This window comes from Pleuronectes platessa, chromosome 19 (assembly GCF_947347685.1).
Source record: "Pleuronectes platessa chromosome 19, fPlePla1.1, whole genome shotgun sequence".
NCBI classification, from domain to species: Eukaryota; Metazoa; Chordata; class Actinopteri; order Pleuronectiformes; family Pleuronectidae; genus Pleuronectes; species Pleuronectes platessa.
In genome coordinates, this window is record NC_070644.1 from 10,109,544 (window position 1) to 10,131,311 (window position 21,768).

Genomic DNA, 21,768 nt, shown 5'->3' on the forward strand with positions numbered 1-21,768 from the left:
TCAAGATTATTACCGATGTGCCGATGTCAGTAAAAGAGGCGAATATCGGCCGCTACCGATGTTCGGCCGATACATCGGTGCAGCACTAGATATTAGTTATTTTCCCACGTCACACCTAACGATATCTCACGGCACACTAGTGTGCCGCGGCACACTGGTTGAAAGTCACTGCTCTAGCACACACACACACACACACAAACAAAACCTGGTCGTGACACACACGACCTCCATGTGCAGCACCGTTCTCCTCCTGGCTCTCAACCGGGAAGTTTGAGGAGAGACGGCAGACGCCAGGCCGAGACAGCCAGTGCAACAACACGATGTAAAAATATATCCAGCTTGGGTAAGATGATACCTCTTTCTCCATGACTACATGGGTCCAAGGGGCCAAAGCCAATCCATAACCCCACAACAATGTGTCCAAGATGGTTTAACATGTCTGTGACTCCCGGAGCATTTAAAGTTACGATGTGAACGCTTCATTTGCCGTTGAGAAATATATTAATTTAGAGAAAGAAATATTGATCATGGTTGAGATATTCATATTGATATTTGTGCTGCTGCCTAATTCAATTTTTTTAACCTGTAATTAAAAGATTAACTGTTGCTCTCACCACTGAAAACAGAAAGTGGTTATTTTCCAATTTTGTGCGGGGAATTTCGGTGCAGAATATTTGTCAGTCCGCACAAAATTTACAGCCCATCAGCTTTTCTCTGCAGAGACGTTAAATGTGTTGCTGACGAGAGGCACAGATGTTCCAACATGCACAAGCACATATATATCTTTTAAAAGCTACATCATAACCAGTGTTGGGAGTAACGTGTAGCCCAGGCTTCATAAGCTGTGAAAAAGTTAAAAGAAAGAGTAAAAGTCCGCTATTACTTTGTATGAATGTGTGAGAGAGCGATAGCTGGCATTTATGGGGTTAACTGTGTCGGAGAGAGGAGAGAGACGTGCGTCATGACGTCACGGTGCAGCGGCGTTGCAGGTACGCAAAACTCTGTGTGGGAAAGGAGAGAACGCACCGTTCGGTTGCACGAGGAACGCTCTGATTGGAAAATATCTAGAAGTAGTTAAAAAACACCGCGAGCTGACTCAACAGTCCACGGTTGATGTTGCCCGCTCGGCGGTGAGTTTAATGTGTCTTTTGAATGTGGGGAGCGTCGAGTAGAGGTGTGTGTGCGTCAGTGCTAACTTGTCGCTAATTGCTAAATTGATACCTTGTGCGTTAGCCGCTAGTGTAGCGACCAAGGCGAATGAGCATTGAACTTGAGCTAACGCACGAGTTAGCTGCTAACAACGTGGGGTAATTCTAAATGTTAAGCTATTGTGTGCATTGTATGGAAGGAGAGAAAAAGGGGGATAACACCTTGTTTCATTATTTAATTCGGACAATTGATGCTAAAAGGCTATTTTGAGTTATTTGAGTTTTTTATTTCATTCACTGGTAAAGTGAGAACTATGTGAATAATATATTTTTGTTAATTGATTTAAATTAATATATAGGTCATATTTATGTTATTATTTATTTTAACTGAGAAACAATGGCCTGTTGTAATTTACTGAGATGTATGAATGTGGCCTGTTCTACAGGTCAGGTTTTTGTGAAGGATTTGAATTGGTGACGCTCGATGTCGAGGGGACATCAGCGACACCGGTAGTCGACGATAGATAGGAGACCAGCACTGGATAGCCACCAGGCGGCTTCCAGACATCCGCTGGAGATAACCAGATGGCGAGCCGGAACTAAGGAACAGAGTCAACTGAACTACCTCCCAAACCTGCGGTGTGGTAGGAAACACAAAGATCAAAGGGCCCCAACGATATAAACTGAGCTCATATCAAGGAAGAGAAGACCATAAAGACATTTCTTTATATTTCTATTTTATTTTGCGCGCATTTTATTATTTTCCATGTTGAAAATTGTTGTTAACAATACAGTTTTGAAACCATATTTTGTGTGAGAGTGGTCAATGTTGATGTTCCATTCTGGGCTCCATGAGCGTTAACCTAGAATCCTGGTAACTGGTCCAACTGTGAATTGAAACCGAAACCCAAATATACCTGTAACCTCATAAGGCAAAGAGGGGTTACAAACGCGCTACAAAGTAACGCGTTACTGTAATTCCACTACTTTTAGTGGTAACGAGCATGTAACGAAGTATTTTTTTAATCAAGTAGCGCAGTTACAATTTCTGAAATTTAAATGAGTTCGTTACTCGCGTTACTCTCTTTTGAGAAAACTGAACACTTGCAGACAAGAAGACAAGTGAACCAGATCCCCGAAAGATGATCGAGATTTAAACTGATGTTCTGGTCGTTTATTTGAGCCGTCCTTGTAACACCGTACACCTTATTACAACTTTGAACAACTTAGAAACACCTTAAAACAACCGTGGACACCGTAAGACATTGTGCTTCTTCGGAGGGTTGCTAAATACATAAACCTTTTCCGTAGCGCCGTTGTAGTCATCACAGGATGTCCGCGACTCTACCGGAACCGTTTCAAAATAAAATCATGTAACCTTTTCAAAATAAAACATTTTCACAATAAAATAACAGAAGTAATTTAAAAGTTACTTTGCCTAGTAACTAATTACTTTTGATATACAGTAACTGGTGAAGTAATTCAATTACTTTTAAAAGAAGTAACTAGTAACTGTAACTAAGTACTAATTTTCAGTAACTTGCCCAACTCTGATCATAACAAGATCAGAACTTAACCTGCCTCGTTCAAGTCCCATCCCAGGACATGATCAGTCGGATGAAATGTGACACATTATGAGTAAAGCTTGTAAGTTAGACTGCTCTCCATTACATTACAAGATTATTTCATTAGAATAAAACTGCCCTCAAATACATGTTTCTACTCTATAGCAAAAATGTAATCTCTAGAATCTCCAATTTGAATGCAAAGTAGCATAAAACACTAGCCTGGATGCCAGACGAACTTAGCCCCGCCCACAACATTTTAGGTCGGGCAGTTCGGTCTGGAGTCGCTCCGTTGAGGAAAAATTATGGCCCGACCGGGCCAATCAGATTGTCAGGGCGGGCTTTATACGATGATTGACAGATGATCAACGGTAACGTAATCAACCACGTCATCAAAGCAGAGCTGCCAACTCTCAAGCTTTCCCCCTGTGACACACGCTTTTGCATGTTTTCACACGCACTCACGCCACACACCCAATTTCTCACGCCAAAAAAAAAATCTGATTTTGGGCCGAGACGCGTTCGTTCCTCCCCGACGCTAGATGGCGCTAAGGAGCGCATCTGTAACTCTATCCGCTGCAGAAGAAGAGTTACAAGAGAGAATCTACCTGGAATCTACCGCTGAAGAAAATCTTCATCTTCAGTCTGAGCAGAGACAATGGTATGTGACATGTGTTTCAATTAAGTACTCACTCTCTTAAACTTTAAATCTTGAAAGAAATTATTCGTTTGTGTTTGTGAACTTGATTTTGTGTGGTGAATGTAAACTCAGATGTCATAACAAACAGCAGGAGAGCACCTTGTTAACCTTGTGAGCATTTATCTTTTTATCAACAGGCCAAAAACTCACTCTGAAGATCTTCCAAACAGCACTTTATACAGGTAAGTCGATGTATTCCAAATAATTTATCATAAAGACAGGAAATTTGTGCAATAGAAGTAAGTAAGCATGTTTTTGAAACTGAGAGTAGAGTTATTAAAAACCATTTGAATTCTTTAAGGTAGGAAAGATGTCTCGTAAAAGACCTTTGCCAGGCCCGGGACAAAAGGGAAATCTTTTATATTATTTAAAGAACCAGCCAAGTCAGAAAAGACAGACAAACACACTGACAGAACAGTCAGTTGCTGCAGAAGAGCAACAGACAGGACAGACAGACAAACGACAGACAAACACACTGACAGAACAGTCAGTTGCTGCAGAAGAGCAACAGACAGGACAGACAGACAAACATGCAGAAGAGAAACAGACAGGACAAATAGAACAACCAACAGTGCAGATGGAAGAAGACACAGAGGGACAGACAGAAGAAACTCCCCCAATCCAACAGCAGGGCCAGAAGAGGCGTGCTCTGGCTGGAGCAGCAACATATAGAACCCTGTTCCAAAATGAGTGGACCTCTTCCTGGCCATTTATTACAAGAGGGAGCCTCAACACTAGGGGTGCAACGGATCAAAAAACTCACGGTTCGGATCGTTCCTCGGATCAGAGTCACGGATCGGATCATTTTTCGGATCAGCAAAAAAAAAAATAGACAAGACAAATAAACATAAGTTGTCTTTTTGTTTATTAACAATATAAAATCAACTTAAAGTGCACGATTAATATCTTCTTTTCAACATAATTAATGAAAAACAACTTACAGTGCAACATAAAAAGGCACATCTCCTTCCTTTAAACATGGACCAATGACCATCAATAAAAAACAACTTAAAGTGCAACATAAGAAGGCACATCATCTTCCTTGAAACAAGAGCTTTATGAGAGTGACATAAAGCCTACGTCCACATCATCAAAGAAGAATTAAAGAAAGAAAACAAAGCATACATGAGCTTATAATTTCAAATTCTTTTTCAAAAAGACAAGGGTGTCTACATTGTCTGGGGAGAGTGTGGACCTCTTTGCAGTCACTATGTCCCCTGCTGTTGAGAACACTCTCTCGGAAGGAACTGAAGAGCCTGGCACAGCGAGATAGCATCTTGCCATCTTAGCAGTATGAGGGTATTTACACTCATTGCTTTTCCACCATGTCAGTGGATCACCATCCACTGCAATGCCGCTTGCTGCCAGGTAGAATGCCACCTCCTCTTTGATGATGTCAGCAGGAGTCTTGCTGTCCATGTCTTTGCTGGCAAAGGTCTCTCCAAAAAGCTCTGCCATTGCCGACTTCTTTTGTGGAGGAGATGTGTCCAAGTTTGCTCCTGTTGGCTCTGCAGCTTGACCCTGCAGAAAAGAATAGTTGATTAATTAAACCTATTATTTATTTTCATGTTTCATAGACATGAAAAATGTGGCAATAACATTTAATGAATGCCATTATTACTGAAAATAAAAAATGTATGTAGATTTAAATTTATCATTTTTAAATAATATTTTTTTTCTTTACCTCATCACAGTCTTCAGTGGCTAGACTGCTCACAAGCTCAGTGGTGAGGTCACTGTATGTCCTCTGGCGTAGGTCAGGGTCTATGTGAGACAGGGACTTGAACCTCGGATCCAGGGCAGTAGATCTGTGAAGGTAGTCCTGTAGAGTAGGGGGTGAAGTGTATCTGGGCTTCAGGTCCTCTCTAATGGCAGTCTTGACATCTTGAGTGATGGTGCTGTCTTCCACACTTGGAGCCATGGATTGTAGAATCCTTGTTTTCAGCGGCAGGATCATTGACACCGATGGCGAAGTTTCAGTGCTCAGCAGAGATGTAACAGTTTTAAGGGGTTTAAGCACCTGGAGGACCTCCTCTGCCACTCTCACATCATCATCAGAGAGGTTTATGATGTCTTTGACATTTTTCTTTAGGGTCTTGTCGGTCAATGCAGAGTATATAGCTGCCTGCTGCTCCAGATAACGCTCCAACATATCATAAGTGGAATTCCACCTTGTTGGGACATCATGTATGAGCTTATGAGTAGGCAGCTTTAGCATCTCTTGCCTTGTCTTAAGCACATGAGCAGCTGTTGTGCTTCTGTGGAAGTAGGAAACCACCTTCCTGATCCTCCCAAGGAGGCGGTCCATCCTATTGACTGAGATTCCCTTCTGTGATGCCAAATTCACTACATGTGCAAAGCACCCTATCTGTGGGCCCAGTCCTGCCTCATTCACTGCATTTATTTGATTTTTGGCATTATCAGTTGTGACTGGGATATTAGTAGTGGGCCTCTTTATCTTCCATTCCTCCACTGCTTGTGTCAGTACCTGCGCAAGATGACTGCCTGTGTGACTTTCGTAGAGGGGGCGTGTCTGCAGCACCGGACTTTTCATCTCCCAGTCTGCTGTGATGAAGTGAGCGGTTATTGTCACATAGCTCACCGTTCCCCTTGACGTCCACCCGTCTGTTGTGAGTGCAACAGAGGGTGCTACAGATAGTTCATCCACAACTTTTTTCTTCTCCTGCTCATAAAGATCTGGCACAATCTTTTCGCTGAAGTGGGTGTGCGACGGAATGTCGTAACGTGGCTCGAGCACGTTCAACATGTATTTAAAACCCTTGTTTTGCACAACCGAATATGGCCTCATGTCTGCACCTATAAACACACCAATAGCGTTTGTGATAGCTTTAGCCTGGTCGGTTTGTGCAGGAAGGGGCTGTTTAAATGCTGCGGTGATAAGCGGTTGTTGAGCCGCTTTCGGTTTCACTCCTGTCAGTGAAACACCGGGGTGATGTCGCTGCAAATGCGTGGCCATGCTAGATGTGTTTCCACTGTTGTATGGCTTTCTTATGCCACAGTGCCTACACACCGTCACGGTTTTATCCACTAACCTCTTTCCTTCATCATTAACTTTGACAGGGAAGCCAAAATGCTCCCAAACAGGGGATTTAAATGACGCGGGGTGTTCAAGCTCCTCCGTTCCTCCGCTCGCCATGACCACGCCGTGTGTGGACTGAACGTGCGCACAATTTTTTTTTCTCCATAAATCAATCCGCGGATCATGTGTGTGCCGAACCGAAATAATTGATCCGAACGGATCACGGATCAATGATGATCCGTTGCACCACTACTCAACACGCACTACTGGTGTGCAGTCTGCCGGAGTGAAAACTCATGTTGCCATCAGGGTGTGGCAGATCTAGTGCGCCACTTAAAAACCAAAGGCCACCAAGAAAAGCAACGAGCTCTTCAGTCCACAGCCACAATAACCCAATATGCAATGCCCGCTCCCTCTGTTGGAGGGATGTCTGCACAAGAGGTTAAGGTATGATATGTTTAATAGTCCTGTCAAGGTTCAGTCAAGAGTTTTGTGTTCTAGTTGATCGCGGTAAAGTCATGGTTGATAGTTTTGACTAATTTGTGGTTTTGTATTTCAGTGTATTACAGTCCAATTTTCTTAATTTGAGATCTTAGTTGCTGAATGTGTTTTTTTTAACCTGTGCCCTATTATCACAGGTGTCTATTTGAAATAAACTATGGTCTTTTGGGAGGATTAATCATTTTCAATTTCTTACAGACAAGAAGAGCTGAGGTAAAAATGACAGCTGGGTTGGTAGCTCATAACGTTCCTCTAGCCTTTGCGGATCACCTGGGGCCTCTCCTAAAAGACTGTTTTGGAGATTCGAAGACGGCGCAGGACTACAGGTGTGCCAGGACTAAGTCATCCTGCATTACTAACAAAGCGCTTGCGCCTTATTTCACACAAGAGCTTGTGAAGGAGCTCAAAAACAGCCCATACACCCTTGTTACAGATGGGTCAAATGACACAGGTATTTCCCAAACTATTTATCTCTTCTGAAAAACATTTGCTTTGTGTAAACATTGAACAACATGTACATTTGTATAATTCTAACTCGTCATTATAGGAGTGCAAAAGATGAACCCGCTTACTGCCCGGGTCTTCATGGGAAGCAAAGTTGTCCACCGATTTTTGAGCATGTGCACAACAAGTGGGAAGACATGTGGGACAGCAAGCGAGATCTTCGCCAAGATTAACTCCACCCTAGAGGAGCATGGTATCCCTTGGGAGAACTGCGTTGCTCTCTCGGTTGACAATGCAGCTGTGAACATCGGACCACACAATTCCATCGCCTCTAGGGTGCTCCAGAAACACCCCAACACCTATATTCGTGGTTGTCCTTGTCATGTGGCCCATAACACCACCAAAGCTGCAGGAAGGGGATTTTTTAAAGTGAGTTCAGGCCTGATTTATCTCTACACGTAACTTTATATTTGTATCCTAATTGCATGCATTGACTGAATGATATGATTTGATTAATGCATTGCAGGTGTCTGGTTTTGATTTGGAGGACATGGTAGTGGACATCGGTTACTGGTTCAAAGGTAGCACAAATCGGAAAGGATACCTGACAGGTATGCATGTTTGATACTATTACGTGTAATATTGAAATGCAGAGCTTTAGAAAAGATATGATATGGAATTAAATGTTTGAAACAGAGTTTTGTGAGCTGCATGAAGCTGAGTACATGGAGGTCCTCCTGCACATCTCAGTTCGTTGGCTAAGCCTTGAACGTTGTGTGACCAGAATCCTGAGGCTTTACGGACCTCTCGCGAGCTACTTCAAATCTGCTAGTATGGTCATCAATTTTCAATTTCATTATGCAGCAACTACATGGATTGTTAGTCACCAACTTATTGACAACCTCTTATTTTGTGTTATTTATTTATTGATTCAAGATGAAAATCAGGCCAGATTCAAGAGGCTTGTGCAGGCATTTACTGACCCCATGACAGAAGTGTACCTGCTGTTCTACCAAGCCACCGTACCAACCTTCACTGATTTCAACTTGCTTCTCCAGAGAGAGCAGTCAGCAATATATTTGTTACATGATGAGGTGAGTTTGGATCTTGCTGTTTTTTACATTCTGTGTTTCTTGCTGATATCTGCAGGGATCTAATACTATTTTTGTCAATGTCTGTCATAGATGGTGAAATTCGTACGCAAGCTATGTTCCAAATTTATGGTTCCAGCAGCTCTGCAATGTCACGAAGAGCCTTGTGAAATTGCCTATAAAGAGAAGGCAAACCATTTGCCAGGTTAGTGTTTGACTATTATTATGATCATACACTGTGATATGTGATAGATAAAATGTGATATTTAGCCTTGTAGCTAACCTTTTGCCACTACATGAGTAGAAACCTAAGGTTTGTGGTAGTCCTTCCAACAGTGAGCTTCTGGTTGGATTTATTGCCCTATCTGTCAAGCTGATATTGCTGCATCAGTATGTTAAACCATTTATGTTTTCCTGATATGCTGTATCTGTACAGGGAAAAAGTTGAACATTGGGTTCACAACCAGGGCTACACTTAACAGGTATCTTGATGAGGGTGACATCACACCACGGCAGGTGGATTCATTCCATGAAGCTGTGTTAAGTTTCCTAACCAGTGCTGTGGGCTATGCACTTAAGAAGCTGCCACTGGAAGAGCCACTGATCAAACACGCAAAATTTGTAGATGTGCGGCAGAGGGCTGAAAGTGGCATTGAAGATGTCCTGTACTTTGTTGAAAGGTTAGTTTTTTTCTTTAATTATTGTCTATCATCTTAGCTAAAATGCTTATGATGAGGTATGTTCACTCCTAAACTGCACATGAGTTATTCTTATATGGCTTTTCCTCAAAGATGTGTATGAACTGCTGCTGGTTGATGACAATATACCTATAACTTAACAACCTGTAACTCTACTTTCATAAATAGGTTTCCCCATCTCCTCCCATACCATGGGCCAGAGGAGCATGACCACCTGGGTGAGGAGTTTCTCAGTTTTCAAACCATGCCAACAACCTCCCTTCAGGACGAAACTGAAATGGAAAGCTTCTGGGCTGGAATGGCAACAAGGAAACATAAGGTATACTTTTTTTTTGTCTTTCTTTTTGGCAGGTGTGGCTTGGCTACATCTGTTGCTTTTATTGATGCATGCATCTGTATCTGTCATACATGATGCAAACTATGCATGTTGTATCTGAACTTTGTTACAGTATACTTACAGTATTAATCAAAATATGCTATGTTTTTCCATTTTGTTCTTGGTTCATTTTCCATAGGTAACAGGAGCCAAAGAATTTGAGAGGCTTGCTGCCGTCGCCAAGCTGGTCCTGGTGTTGCCCCATTCAAATGCAGATGCGGAGAGGGTGTTTTCTGTGGTGGGACTGAATAAAACTAAGACCAGAAATAGCCTGGCATTAGATGGCACCCTGTCCTCGATAATGGCCATAAAGATGGCCGACCTGGAGCCCTGTTTCAGATGGGAGCCCCCCTCAGATGTCATCAAGGACTCCAAGAAGGCCACAGGCCAGTACAACCTTGCCCACAGATAATTACTAACCAGCTTCTGATCTGCATCCGATACCTCATTTTTATTTATTGTTGTTCTGGTTGATTGTATAGTTCTTGTTCCTTATTGCTTAAAAAGGCTATGCGCCTATGGAGAATAGCCACACCGCAGTGGCGTGGAACACATAACAGGCTCACTAGGTAGCATATTCTCCAGCAGGCATGCGCCTATGGAGAATAGCCACACCGCAGTGGCGTGGAACACATAACAGGCTCACTAGGTAGCATATTCTCCAGCAGGCATGCGCCTATGGAGAATAGCCACACCGCAGTGGCGTGGAACACATAACAGGCTCACTAGGTAGCATATTCTCCAGCAGGCATGCGCCTATGGAGAATAGCCACACCGCAGTGGCGTGGAACACATAACAGGCTCACTGGGTAACATATTTTCCAGCAGGCATGCGCCTATGGAGAATGGCCACACCGCGGCGTTGAATGGCGCACACATAACAGATACCGATTCATCCGTCAGGCTCCAAATCTGTGCAGTGTTGGGGGGTTACAGTATTAGCTCATCATTCCTGTGTTAGCATATGGGGAGTGATTAAGTTGGAGCCTAGACGCCAAACACAAACCTGTTCTACTGTGAATAATAAATATCGTAATAAATAAGATAAATAATCAAACGTGAGTTGTCTGACTGAAATGGAGCGAAGCCAGCGAGCTAGCTCTGGCAGGCAACTCGAGCTGCGCTGCTTCAGTCATGTGCCATACATCAGGTGACATAAATCATGTGACATACTTCACTTGCCACAATAAGCCACAGCACTCATCCACCGCATTAGGCGGTCTGTTTAAGCAGAGGGAAAACCCATCTGTCCAACCATACCCGAGCGTCTTGACCCCATGGTATTCATCCAATTCCTACAGAGCAGTGAATAGATCAAGAGCCAATAACCTTATCATGTGTCAATGCTGCTACAATAGAAAGCTATGAATCCTCAATGATGACAGTCTTACCTAACATTTACCTTGGCTTTATATTTCCTTATTACTGAATTGTTGTCAAGGTGAGTCAGAGTATACGATAATGGAAGCAGCCTAATAGGAAATCTGACAAGGACGCTTATTTAATCCTCTACATGACCTTATCCTCTCTAGTCTTAGAAGAACACATGTTCACAACAAGTCTGATAGATCTTGTCGAGACTTCTGAATTATCATTGTTAAGAATAATACTGCTTTCTGTTCTTTCTCCTCTATGATCAAACGCTTGCATCCCTCTTCAACCAATCAATGGTCGAAAATGCATGACGAGATCTCCTCAAAGCCTCGCCATCCCTGCCAGAGCTGAGGCCTAACACCTGGATGCTGTCCCCGCTCTCCTACTGGTTCTGGAGTGGAACAGGTTTAGGAGAGCCAGCAGGTCACAGCCGATGACCTTCTCAGTTGACTGAATGATCCGCTGCAGTCTGCCCTTGTCCTTGGCAGTGGAGGCAGCGAACCAGACGGTGATAGATGCGGTGAGGATGGACTCAATGATGGCTGTATAAAACTCAACCATCACTTTCCGCGGACTGTTGAATTTCTTCAGTTGCCGCAGGAAGAACATCCTCTGCTGGGCCTTCTTGATGGTGGAGGTGATGTTCTCCATCCACCTCAGGTCCTTTGCAATGATCGTCCCCAGGAATCTGAATGACTCCACTGTTTTAACTGGGGAGTTGCACATGGTGAGGGGGGCTGTTTGGGCTGGGCTCCTCCTGAAGTCTGCTACCATCTCTATAGGGGAGACGAGGTGCTGAAGGATGAAGTGGAGTCCCATGTTGACTGCATCGTCTACGGACCTGTTGGCTCTGTAGGCAAACTGCAGTGGGTCGAGGAGGTGGTTGGTTATGGTCTTGAGGTGGGTCAGCACGAGGCGCTCGAAGGTCTTCATTACTACAGAGGTCAGGGCGACTGGTCTGTAGTCATTAAGGCCTGTGATCCTCTGTTTCTTGGGAACGGGGATGATGGTGGATGTTTTGAGGCAGGCGGATACATCACATTCAGCCAGTGAGGTGTTGAAGATGTCCGTGAACACTGGAGACAGCTGATCCGCACAGTGCCTTAAGGCCAATTTATGCTTCTCCGTTTTGACGGACACGGACAGATAGGACCGCCTTCTTTGACGTAGAACGCCCTCTCCGGGCCTCTCCGGGGCTCCTCGGAGAGCTTTTCGTGCAGGTCTGATTTTTCTAACTACTCCTCTGCATGGCGGAGAGGCCACGGATAGCCCTTGGCTGTGATTGGTCCGCTAACGCCAGCATTTCGGGACGACATCATTTCCGGTAATGACCCAGGGCAGCGCGGGAAACTGCATGAGACGCCTTGCTGATGGTGCTGTAACAGTGGTCCAGAGTATTGTCGCCCCTGGTCGGGCATTTGATTAACTGTTTGTATTTTGGGAGTTCGTTAGATAAGTTCCCCTTATTAAAGTCCCCAAGGACAATAACAGGGGAATATGTGTTCTCTCTCCTTTTCTCCACTCCCAGTATCTGCTCCGCGAGTTGTCGTTGAGCCTCACGCACGTCAGCTTGCGGGGGGATGTAAACTCCAGCCAGGATAAAAGAGGTGTAATGGGGAGAGTAGAACGGTCTGCAGTAGTGAAAAAGTTTCCAGGTCCAGAGAACAGGACTGTAAAATTACTTTCACGTCGCTGCACCAGCCATGTTTATATAAAAACAAATCCCTCCGCCTTTTGCCTTGCGTGAGAGGATCGGGTCGCGGTCTGCCCGTAACAGCTGAAAGCCGGTCAGCTGTGCGGCGGAGTCCGGTGTAGTTTAGGTCAGCCACGATTCCGTGAAACACAAGACAGAAGAAAGGGAAAAGTCTCTATTTGTCCGGACGAGAAGGCGCAGTTCGTCCATCTTATTGCACAGCGAACGAACATTGGAGAGGAGAAAGCTCGGGAGAGGTGAGCGTAATCCTCTCTCCCTGAAGCGCACCAGAGCCCCGGCTCGCTTTCCTCTCCGTCTCCGCCTCAGTCTCGCTGCATGGCCGAGGACCACAGTACCTTTGATGAGTAAATCCAATAAATACATGGAAGAGGCGAGGAAGTTGGGACATAAATCGGATGGTGTTGTGTCCCTGATGGTAAGAAGCTTGTCCATCGTGAAAGTAATCCGAGTAGGGTCGCAGTAAACAGAATTAAATACTAAAAACAAGCACAGAAGTGCGCACCAACACGCCATGGCAGCAGTTCATGGCGCCATCTTTCATCATGACTTATGAGATAAGTCACACGCATGCTGTGCAAGGTGAGCAAGGTCATTTCAAGGTAATGAAATTCATAATTAATACTTTTTCAAAGAACAGTTTGGGCCTCATATGGTTGCATTGTTGCTTTGCCAGTGCAGTTAGAGGTGTTGCCACAGAAATATGACTCTCTGTGTAACAGGTGTATTTTAAATAGAACAAATTAAAAAAAAATGTCAAACTCCAATCATAAAGATGAACGCTGACTTTGTTTTTAACTGCGTATATAGTGACTCATAAACATTTACAAATGTGACTTGAAAATATTAAAGACTTAAACTTTGAATTTCATATTTATAATTCTTGCACAAAAAATTGACAAAAAACAGTGTTTACAGCTGCCTTTGTCAGCAGATCCTCGTTGGTTTGTCGGTTTATGAACCTTTTGTGTCTGTTAGCTGTATTTTGTAACTGCCTGGATGATTACCTGCCTGTATATCTGCCCGCCAGCTTGTCCACTAATCTACATGTAAGCCTGTGTTTCTGTTTGCATTTTTTTCCAGCAGGGTGACAATACACCTGTAGGGTATCTTGCCTGTAGGGACGGCAAAGTGAAGACACAACCCTGCTTGAAGTTGTACACATCAGCCAGTTTGTACAATACATATATAAAGACTCAACAGCTTCTAAGTTGTGTTGAGTCAGCACAAAGGGCGACTATGGATTGGAATTGGCAATATATAGATAACTGGGCCTGATTACCCAGGGTTCCATTTGGCGAGGTCCATTGAAAAACCTGAATTGTGTGTGTGAATATGCAGTAGTCCACGACACAGTGTTTGTTTTTGGTTGTGTTTGCTGAAAGTTGTTTTTGCTTTTACTTATATATTTGGCTGTGTTGTGCGTTTTTCCATCTCGACTTGTTTTAAATCAGTTTGTTTTGTTTACGTGGAGGTGTAAGACATAGCAGACACGGCCAACCAATGATAGTCTATTTGCAGTTTTTGTTTTAACAAACTACTTCAAAAATGTGCTTAACCCTCGTGTTGTCCCTGCTTCCCCATGCTGTTGGCTGTGAGCGTTTGGGTAGCGATTTGACTAACGCTTGTTTGCGATACCCTGCTTCAAACACACAGACGCACGCGCACACGCACAGCCCACCACACATCAGCTCGCGCACGAAGGGCAATAGAAAAGCGAACAGCCCTTGCAGATGTATTTGTCACACCCGCTCCAAGTTGCGTGCCGGTGTGACGTAGGACCCCTGGGATGCCCGTGTTGGCGAGTCTCATCGACCTGGGTCTCTGAGACCCGAAGGCTCGCGCTGAGGGGCTTGCGCGGCCGCTCGCGTTGAGGACCGTCTCTCCCATCGGCGTCCCCGTGACCCTGAGACTCGCGGAGCAGGGCCTGTCCGGTTTCCCGCGTCGTGTCCTCGAGCCTGTTCTTGCTCCGTGATGAGGAGAAGAAGAAGAAGAAGAAGAAGAAGAAGAAGAAAAAAACCACATTTTTGTTATTTCTCTTATAGCTGAACGACTCGCGAGGCTGGACCGATCCGGCTGCCAGTGTCGTGCACTCGAGACTGTTCTTGCTCGGTGATGAGAAGGAGAAGGAGAAGGAGAAAGAGAAGGAGAAGAAAAAGAAGACTCGTGCGCAGTAATAATAATAAAAAAGAAACACATTTTTATTATTTCTCTTATAGCTGCAAGACACACGCAAAGACGTAGGGCCGGTGTGACATGAGGCCGGTCGCTTGTCGGTTGGGGTCCCTGTGACCCTTAGACTCGCGACGCTGGACCGACCCGGCTGCCAGTGTCGTGCACACGAGACTGTTCTTGCTCGGTGATGAGAAGGAGGAGAAGGAGAAGGAGAAGAAAAAGAAGACTCGTGCGCAGTAATAATAATAAAAAAAAAACACATTTTTATTATTTCTCTTATAGCTGCAAGACACACGCAAAGACGTAGGGCCGGTGTGACATGAGGCCGGTCGCTTGTCGGTCGGGGTCCCTGTGACCCTTAGACTCGCGACGTTGGACCGACCCGGCTCCCTCCGTTGCGTAATGGAACCTGTCCCTGCTTTCAAACGCACGCGCACACGTGCACACGCACAGCCCACCACACATCAGCACGCGCAAGAAGGGCAATAGAAAAGGGAACAGCCCTTGCAGATGTATTTGTCACACCCGCGGCACTTTGTCTGAGTTTTACAGTCCTTGTTCCTGGGGCATATCTGACACCTCTTCCTCTTGCTCGCCGCGAGCGGGGCCGCGGCGGCCGCGACGGCCAGGGCTAGACTGGAGGCCGGACCCTGGGATTGTTGCTGTTGCTGTCGTTGTTGCTGTCTTTGTTCTTGTCGCTGCAGGACTAGGGCCGGAGGGGCAGCCGGACGCTCGGGCCGAGCGTCGTCTCGGTCGCTGTCATCGTCTCGGCGGCGGCTGCGGCTTCGGCGGCCGGGGGCCACTTTCACGGCCTTCACGACCGCGCGATGTAAGGCGCCACGAGAGCCTTTCCTAGCCGCTCGAGGAACACCCTGCGCTTGTTCCGCTTGCCCGGCATCCAGTCGGGGTTGACCTCTTGCCATATCACAAAGGCGTTGTAGGAAGAGACGTCGAGGATGTTGTGGAAGACGACCAGGGGCCAGCGCGCGGTCATCCTCCTGCAGCTGTACGTTCCGATCACCTTGTCCAGGTTGTCCACGCCTCCTTTGTTGCGGTTGTAGTCCAGGACGACGACCGGTTTGCCGTCCGCGCGGTCGCTGACGTCGGCCTCCGAGTGCCGCGTGCTCAGGAGCGACGCAGTCGTCTGTGTCTTCTTCGTCTTCTTCTTCGTCTTCCTCGTCTTCTTCGTCTTGGTCCTCTGCCTGTTCAGAGGATTGTCGCCAGGAGAACAGCTGTTGGAGAACCTGGTCTCTGGTGAAACGCTCTTGACGTGACATCGCGTGACCTCGTCAGGGACAACGGCACGGTGTTGTACCGACTTGTACCACGGATGCATTGTTAGTAACGCCCTTCTCTCCGAGCGGCGAAGACGTAGGGCCTGTAGCACGTCGGCCGGGGTCCCGGTGACCCGAGGGCACGCGCCGCGAGCATCCCTGGCTGCCAGCGGCGCGTACTCGAGCCTGTTGTTGCTCGGTGATGCGAACGACAAGAAGAAGAAGAAGAAGAAGACTCTTGCTCAGTGGTAATATCAATAAAGGAAGAAGGAAATTCATTTGTATTCTTTTTTATAGCTGCACAGGACCCACGCGAAGACGTAGGGCCTGTAGCACGTCGGCCGGGGTCCCGGTGACCCGAGGGCACGCGCCGCGAGCATCCCCGGCTGCCAACGGCGCGTACTCGAGCCTGTTGTTGCTCGGTGATGCGAACGACAAGAAGAAGAGGAAGAAGAAGAAGAAGAAGAAGAAAAAGACTCATGCTCAGTGGTAATATCAATAAAGGAAGAAGGAAATTCATTTGTATTCTTTTTTATAGCTGCACAGGACCCACGCGAAGACGTAGGGCCTGTAGCACGTCGGCCGGGCTGTAGCACGTCGGCCGCGAGCATCCCCGGCTGCCAACGGCGCGTACTCGAGCCTGTTATTGCTCGGTGATGCGAACGACAAGAAGAAGAAGAAGAAGAAGAAGAAGAAGAAGAAGAAAATGAGGTGGCACACGTTTTTTCTAAAAATGATTTGTATTGCTGCACGCCACGCACAAAGACGGGAGACTGTCACACACACACAAACACATGCTGGGTCAACCAGACCCTGGGACAACACAAGGGTTAAGTGACTATTAAAGGATAAATCAGGATCGAAGATCACTCCCAAGTTCCTGACTGTTTTGTTGGAAGCAAGGGCAATATCGTCTAGCGCCGCTATATCATTAGATAATGTATCTCTAAGGTGTTTGGGGCGAAGTATTATAACCTCTGTTTTGTCTGAGTTTAATAAGAGAAAATTGCGGGTCATCCAGGTTTTTATGTCCTTGAGACATGCTCGAAGTTTAGTTAATTGATTACTTTGTTCAGGTTTTATTGACAAATATAACTGGGTGTCATCCGCATAGCAGTGGAAATTTACCGAGTGTGTCCTGATAATGTTTCCTAGTGGAAGCATATATAATGAGAATAAAATTGGGCCGAGCACAGAGCCCTGGGGAACACCATGGTTTACTTTGGTGCGCACAGATGACTCATCATTAATTTGCACGAAAAGGGAGCGATCAGACAAGTACGATTTAAACCAGTTAAGGGCGGTTCCATTAATGTTAATTAATTGTTTGAGTCTTTGTAATAAAATTTGATGGTCAATTGTGTCGAATGCTGCACCGAGATCTAAAAGAACGAGGACAGACACAAGTCCCTGATCTGAGGCTATTAAAAGGTCATTAGTGACTTTTGCCAAGGCTGTCTCTGTACTGTGATTGGATCTAAACCCCGACTGAAAGTTTTCATATATATTATTTTCCTGGAGAAACTCACACAGCTGATTGGTGTGGTGTTGTTCAATGTTACCTGTAATAGTTGATTGACATGTGGGTTTGACCAATGGGGAAGCTCTATGTTGGTGTGCTGGGGACCAATGGGATGAGGGTATCTCCGTGTATCTATGAGCCCGGCGAACACAGACGACACCGCGGGACGAACTCACCTCAAGAGTCGGAAGAAAAGTGAAAGAGTTTGTAGTTTGAATCCTGCACGATCCTTTATTTAGATTCCTGCTCAGGGGCCCCGCCCCATTATGACCAGGTGTCCCTGGTCATAATGGCGCCGTGGCGCCGGCCGGCGCCACGACTATTCAAAAACACGGTGCAAGTGTGAGGAGCCATTTTCAATATAATACTGATATTTATGCGTTTTTAATTCAACTCACAGTGTATGTGTCATTCAACAGATGCTTATTTAAACCACCTGATTAAATATATAGATAAATATACGAGGAATCTTATTCTATGTGCAACTTTGTGTCGATTAACTGATTCGACAAATGTAATCTTGGTTTTAAGTTATTCCTCATTTCTGGAACAAATGCGTCTAAACAATAATCTAATGATCTTGGATTTGTGGGCTGCAATGATTGTATTTATGTTTGTTTATATTTTATTTCATTAACAGATATTGAAACTTAAAAAAAATGAGAATCTAATAATACAATTGAATCTAATAAAAAAATTAACCATCTAATTTATAAAAAATATAGGTATATATTTTAAGAGAAAATAAAAATCTAAAAATGTGAAATTTTATAAAAATATATTAATTGAACTATTAAAACCTAGGTTTACAATAATTAAAACAAATCTAATGAAATATAGCCATATCATAATTACAAAACATGTATGAATATGAAAAAAACAAAACAATTTCTATACATCTTTACATGTATATATAGATATCTTGGAGAGAGAAGCATCCTTCAGGTTCATTGTAATTGAATATGAAGATAATGAAAACCTTTGAACCCTGAAACTATCTACCCCTGATACATTTTGATAGGATGCGTGTCTGCTAAGACTCATGGGAGCTGGAGTTCTTCACCAGAAAATGTACAAACTAATTTAACCTTGGTGAAGTCTGAGAGGCCTCATCTGTTACAATAGAAGAATCATTAACTGATTTCCTCTGACACACAGAAACCAACCAGGTCCCTGATTACAGTGCCTTGCATAAGTATTCACCCCCCTTGGACTTTTTCCCATTATGTACTGTTACTAACTGGAATTCAAATAGACTTAAATAAACTTTTTCCCGTTTGATCAACAAAACATGCATAGTACTTTGGAGGTGCAAAATAAATTTTATTGTGACACAAACAATAATGAGAACAAAAAAGTTGACATCTGTTGGGTGCATAAGTATTCACCCCCCTGTGTCAATACTTGGTAGAACCCCCTTTCGCTGCAATTACAGCTGCAAGTCTTTTGGGGTATGTCTCTACCAGCTTTGCACATCTAGAGATGGAAAGGTTTGTCCATTCTTCTTGGCAAAAAAGATGAAGCTCAGTCAGATTGGATGGAGACCGTCTGTGAACCGCAATCTTCAAGTCTTGCCATAGATTCTCTATTGGATTGAGGTCTGGGCTTTGACTGGGCCATTTTAAGACATTAACATTCTTTAATCCAAACCATTCCTTTGTAGCTCTGGCTGTATGTTTAGGGTCATTGTCCTGCTGGAAGATGAACCTCCGCCCCAGTCTCAAGTCTTTTGCAGACTGCATCAGATTTTCTTCAAGGATTTCCCTGTATTTGGCTCCATCCATCTTTCCCTCTATTCTGACCAGTTTCCCTGTACCTGCTGAAGAGAAGCATCCCCACAGCATGATGCTACCACCACCATGTTTCACTGTTGGGATGGTGTGCTCAGGGTGATGGGCAGTGTTGGGTTTTCGCCACACATAGCGTTTTGCATTGAGGCCAAAAAGTTCAATTTTGGTCTCATCTGACCAGAGCACCTTCTTCCACATGTTTGCTGTGTCTCCCACATGGCTTCTGGCAAACTCCAAACGGAATTTTTTATGGATCCCTTTCAACAATGGCTTTCTTCTTGCCACTCTTCCATAAAGGCCAGATTTGTGGAGTAGACGACTAATAGTTGTCCTGTGGACAGATTCTCCCACCTCAGCTGTGGATCTCTGCAACTCCTCCAGAGTAACCATGGGCCTCCTGGTTGCTTCTCTGATTAATTTTCTCCTTGTCCGACTCTTCAGTTTGGGTGGACGGCCTCCTCTTGGTAGGTTTGCGGTTGTGCCATATTCTTTCCATTTTCTTATGATGGATTTTATGGTGCTCAGAGAGATGTTCAAAGCTCTGGATATTTTTTTATAACCTAACCCTGCTTCATATTTCTCCACAACTTTATCAAATATACATTGGAAATTGGCCACTGTAAAGAAGACATTTTGGGTCTTTTAAACTAAATAAAAAATTTGATGTAAAAACAGTCCATTCTAGAAGAGAGATTTCTCTATTTCCTCGTATCAACATAACTATAGGTTTAGAAAATAATGAACAGGAAGATAAATGGCTGGACAACATCAAATAAATCTATTTACTATCGTTTTCTCAACACAGGGTTCAAACGAACTCTTAAGTAGAACTGAGCAGGGGAACTGACCCTTTGTAGAACCGGGGTTTGGGCAGGATTCCCTTCTGCGCCAGCTGGAAGAGGAGCTGGCCCAAGTGGTCCCGTGTGATCTGACTGCGCTCCAGAGTCGACTCCAACCCCACGCGTATGAAGATGTGCGACTGAGAGCCCAGATCAAGTTCCACCACACACTGGACAGCCTCCTGCAACAAAACAAAGACGCATGTTCAAGACTTATACTTAAAATTTTCCCTTTAATAAGGTTTATTCTATGAAATTGAAATGAAAAAAATCTGTTATCAGTTGACTGGATCTCAGCACCTTGAAATCTTTAAGGTGCAGGAACTCTTCGATGATGGACTTGCACTTCCGCTCGATCTCCTCCTCAGACCGAGCAGGTTTCTCTATCGTCTGGACAGGCTCAGGTTTCACTGTCGATGCAAATAAACAACCACAGTCACAACAGTGTGATTAATGGCAGAGAGTGAATGTGTCAGTGTTATTGTCTTGTCACTCCGGTGTTGGGCAGCAACGTGTGTCTCACCAGGCTCTCGGACTCTGCTACGCTCTGGCTCAGATTCGACCTCGGTGACTTTCGGTGCAGAGATCAGCGGCTTGTTGCTGCGCTTTTTTTCTGTACGGCTACGACTGGTGGGGAAACGGATAAACAAAGAGTCAGGAAGGATGTCAGTGTAAATGAACATAAAGCTTTCTCACCAATTTGGAAACTACTACAAATTATTATCACTGCCCTAAACAGAGATGAAACAAAACCCTAATAACACAACTGTTTTATTTTTTAAGTCAATGGAAACTAGTTAATCAGAGTTATAAATATCCTGATAGCAGGAGAGATAAATATCAGGATCGCAGAGACACTCTCCTCATGTTTCAGAGAAACCTAACACCAACAGGATCTTTCAAATCAGACAGCGTTGTCATCTCATACCTTCCCAGAGTTGTCCCGGCGTCGAAGTCTGGGTTCTGTGGAGGAGTAGTGGAGGGTTGAGGTGAGGGGTCGAACTGCAGCACCGAGAAGCGGTTGAGGACCGCTGTGCGTGAAAGTTCTGTTACAGAGATGAAATTATAAGAAAGATAAGTGAAAAATAACGATTGTGGATGATCAGAGTCAAGGTCCAGTCATTAAGAGGAAGATACGTCCCCTGACCCTGTATACAGGATATATTGTAATATACAGTTTTATATCAGGGTTTCATCAAGTTACATTTTAAAACCTTTTTAAGAACATAATGAAGGAAATTCTCGTAAAATGTAATAGATATGAATGACTATCACACTCCCAGATTTTTAACAGGCTAAATATCTTAGATGAATCAGTGACAACTACAGCTAAACAGAGCGGAACAGTCGTAACATTGTGAAGTGTGTGACACCCTTCCATCGTTAAGTGTTGTAGTATGAACTCCAAACAGTTACAAGACTCCTGATCAGCAGGTCATGTAGTGTGAACTGCACAGTGATCCGACAGCTTTAAAAGTCATGTGGTGTGACCTCACCTGAGTCATTGGCCTTGGCTCCTC

At 44.5% G+C, this 21,768-nt stretch overlaps 2 protein-coding genes and 1 long non-coding RNA gene across 3 annotated transcripts; 2 read left to right on the forward strand and 1 right to left on the reverse strand.

Moving 5' to 3' along the window:
• The first annotated feature begins 865 nt into the window (after window positions 1-865).
• On the forward strand, window positions 866-1,955 carry LOC128424964 (uncharacterized). The gene is made up of 2 exons (XR_008333071.1): window positions 866-1,130; window positions 1,595-1,955. It is a non-coding gene; the product is annotated as an uncharacterized LOC128424964 (long non-coding RNA).
• A 572-nt stretch (window positions 1,956-2,527) lies between these two features.
• LOC128425383 (uncharacterized) lies at window positions 2,528-14,308 on the forward strand. Its single transcript, XM_053411973.1, has 11 exons — window positions 2,528-3,374; window positions 3,551-3,595; window positions 7,153-7,405; window positions 7,502-7,827; window positions 7,925-8,009; window positions 8,095-8,229; window positions 8,335-8,492; window positions 8,583-8,694; window positions 8,926-9,169; window positions 9,356-9,506; window positions 9,703-14,308. Exons 3-11 carry the CDS (start codon window positions 7,174-7,176, stop codon window positions 9,973-9,975), a joined length of 1,716 nt encoding a protein of 571 aa, XP_053267948.1. The 5' UTR covers window positions 2,528-3,374; window positions 3,551-3,595; window positions 7,153-7,173; the 3' UTR covers window positions 9,976-14,308.
• Window positions 4,313-6,699, reverse strand: LOC128425382 (E3 SUMO-protein ligase ZBED1-like). Its single transcript, XM_053411971.1, has 2 exons — window positions 5,098-6,699; window positions 4,313-4,934 (listed from the first exon to the last, which is right to left on the reverse strand). Exons 1-2 carry the CDS (start codon window positions 6,568-6,570, stop codon window positions 4,545-4,547), a joined length of 1,863 nt encoding a protein of 620 aa, XP_053267946.1. The 5' UTR covers window positions 6,571-6,699; the 3' UTR covers window positions 4,313-4,544.
• Window positions 14,309-21,768: the final 7,460 nt, after the last annotated feature.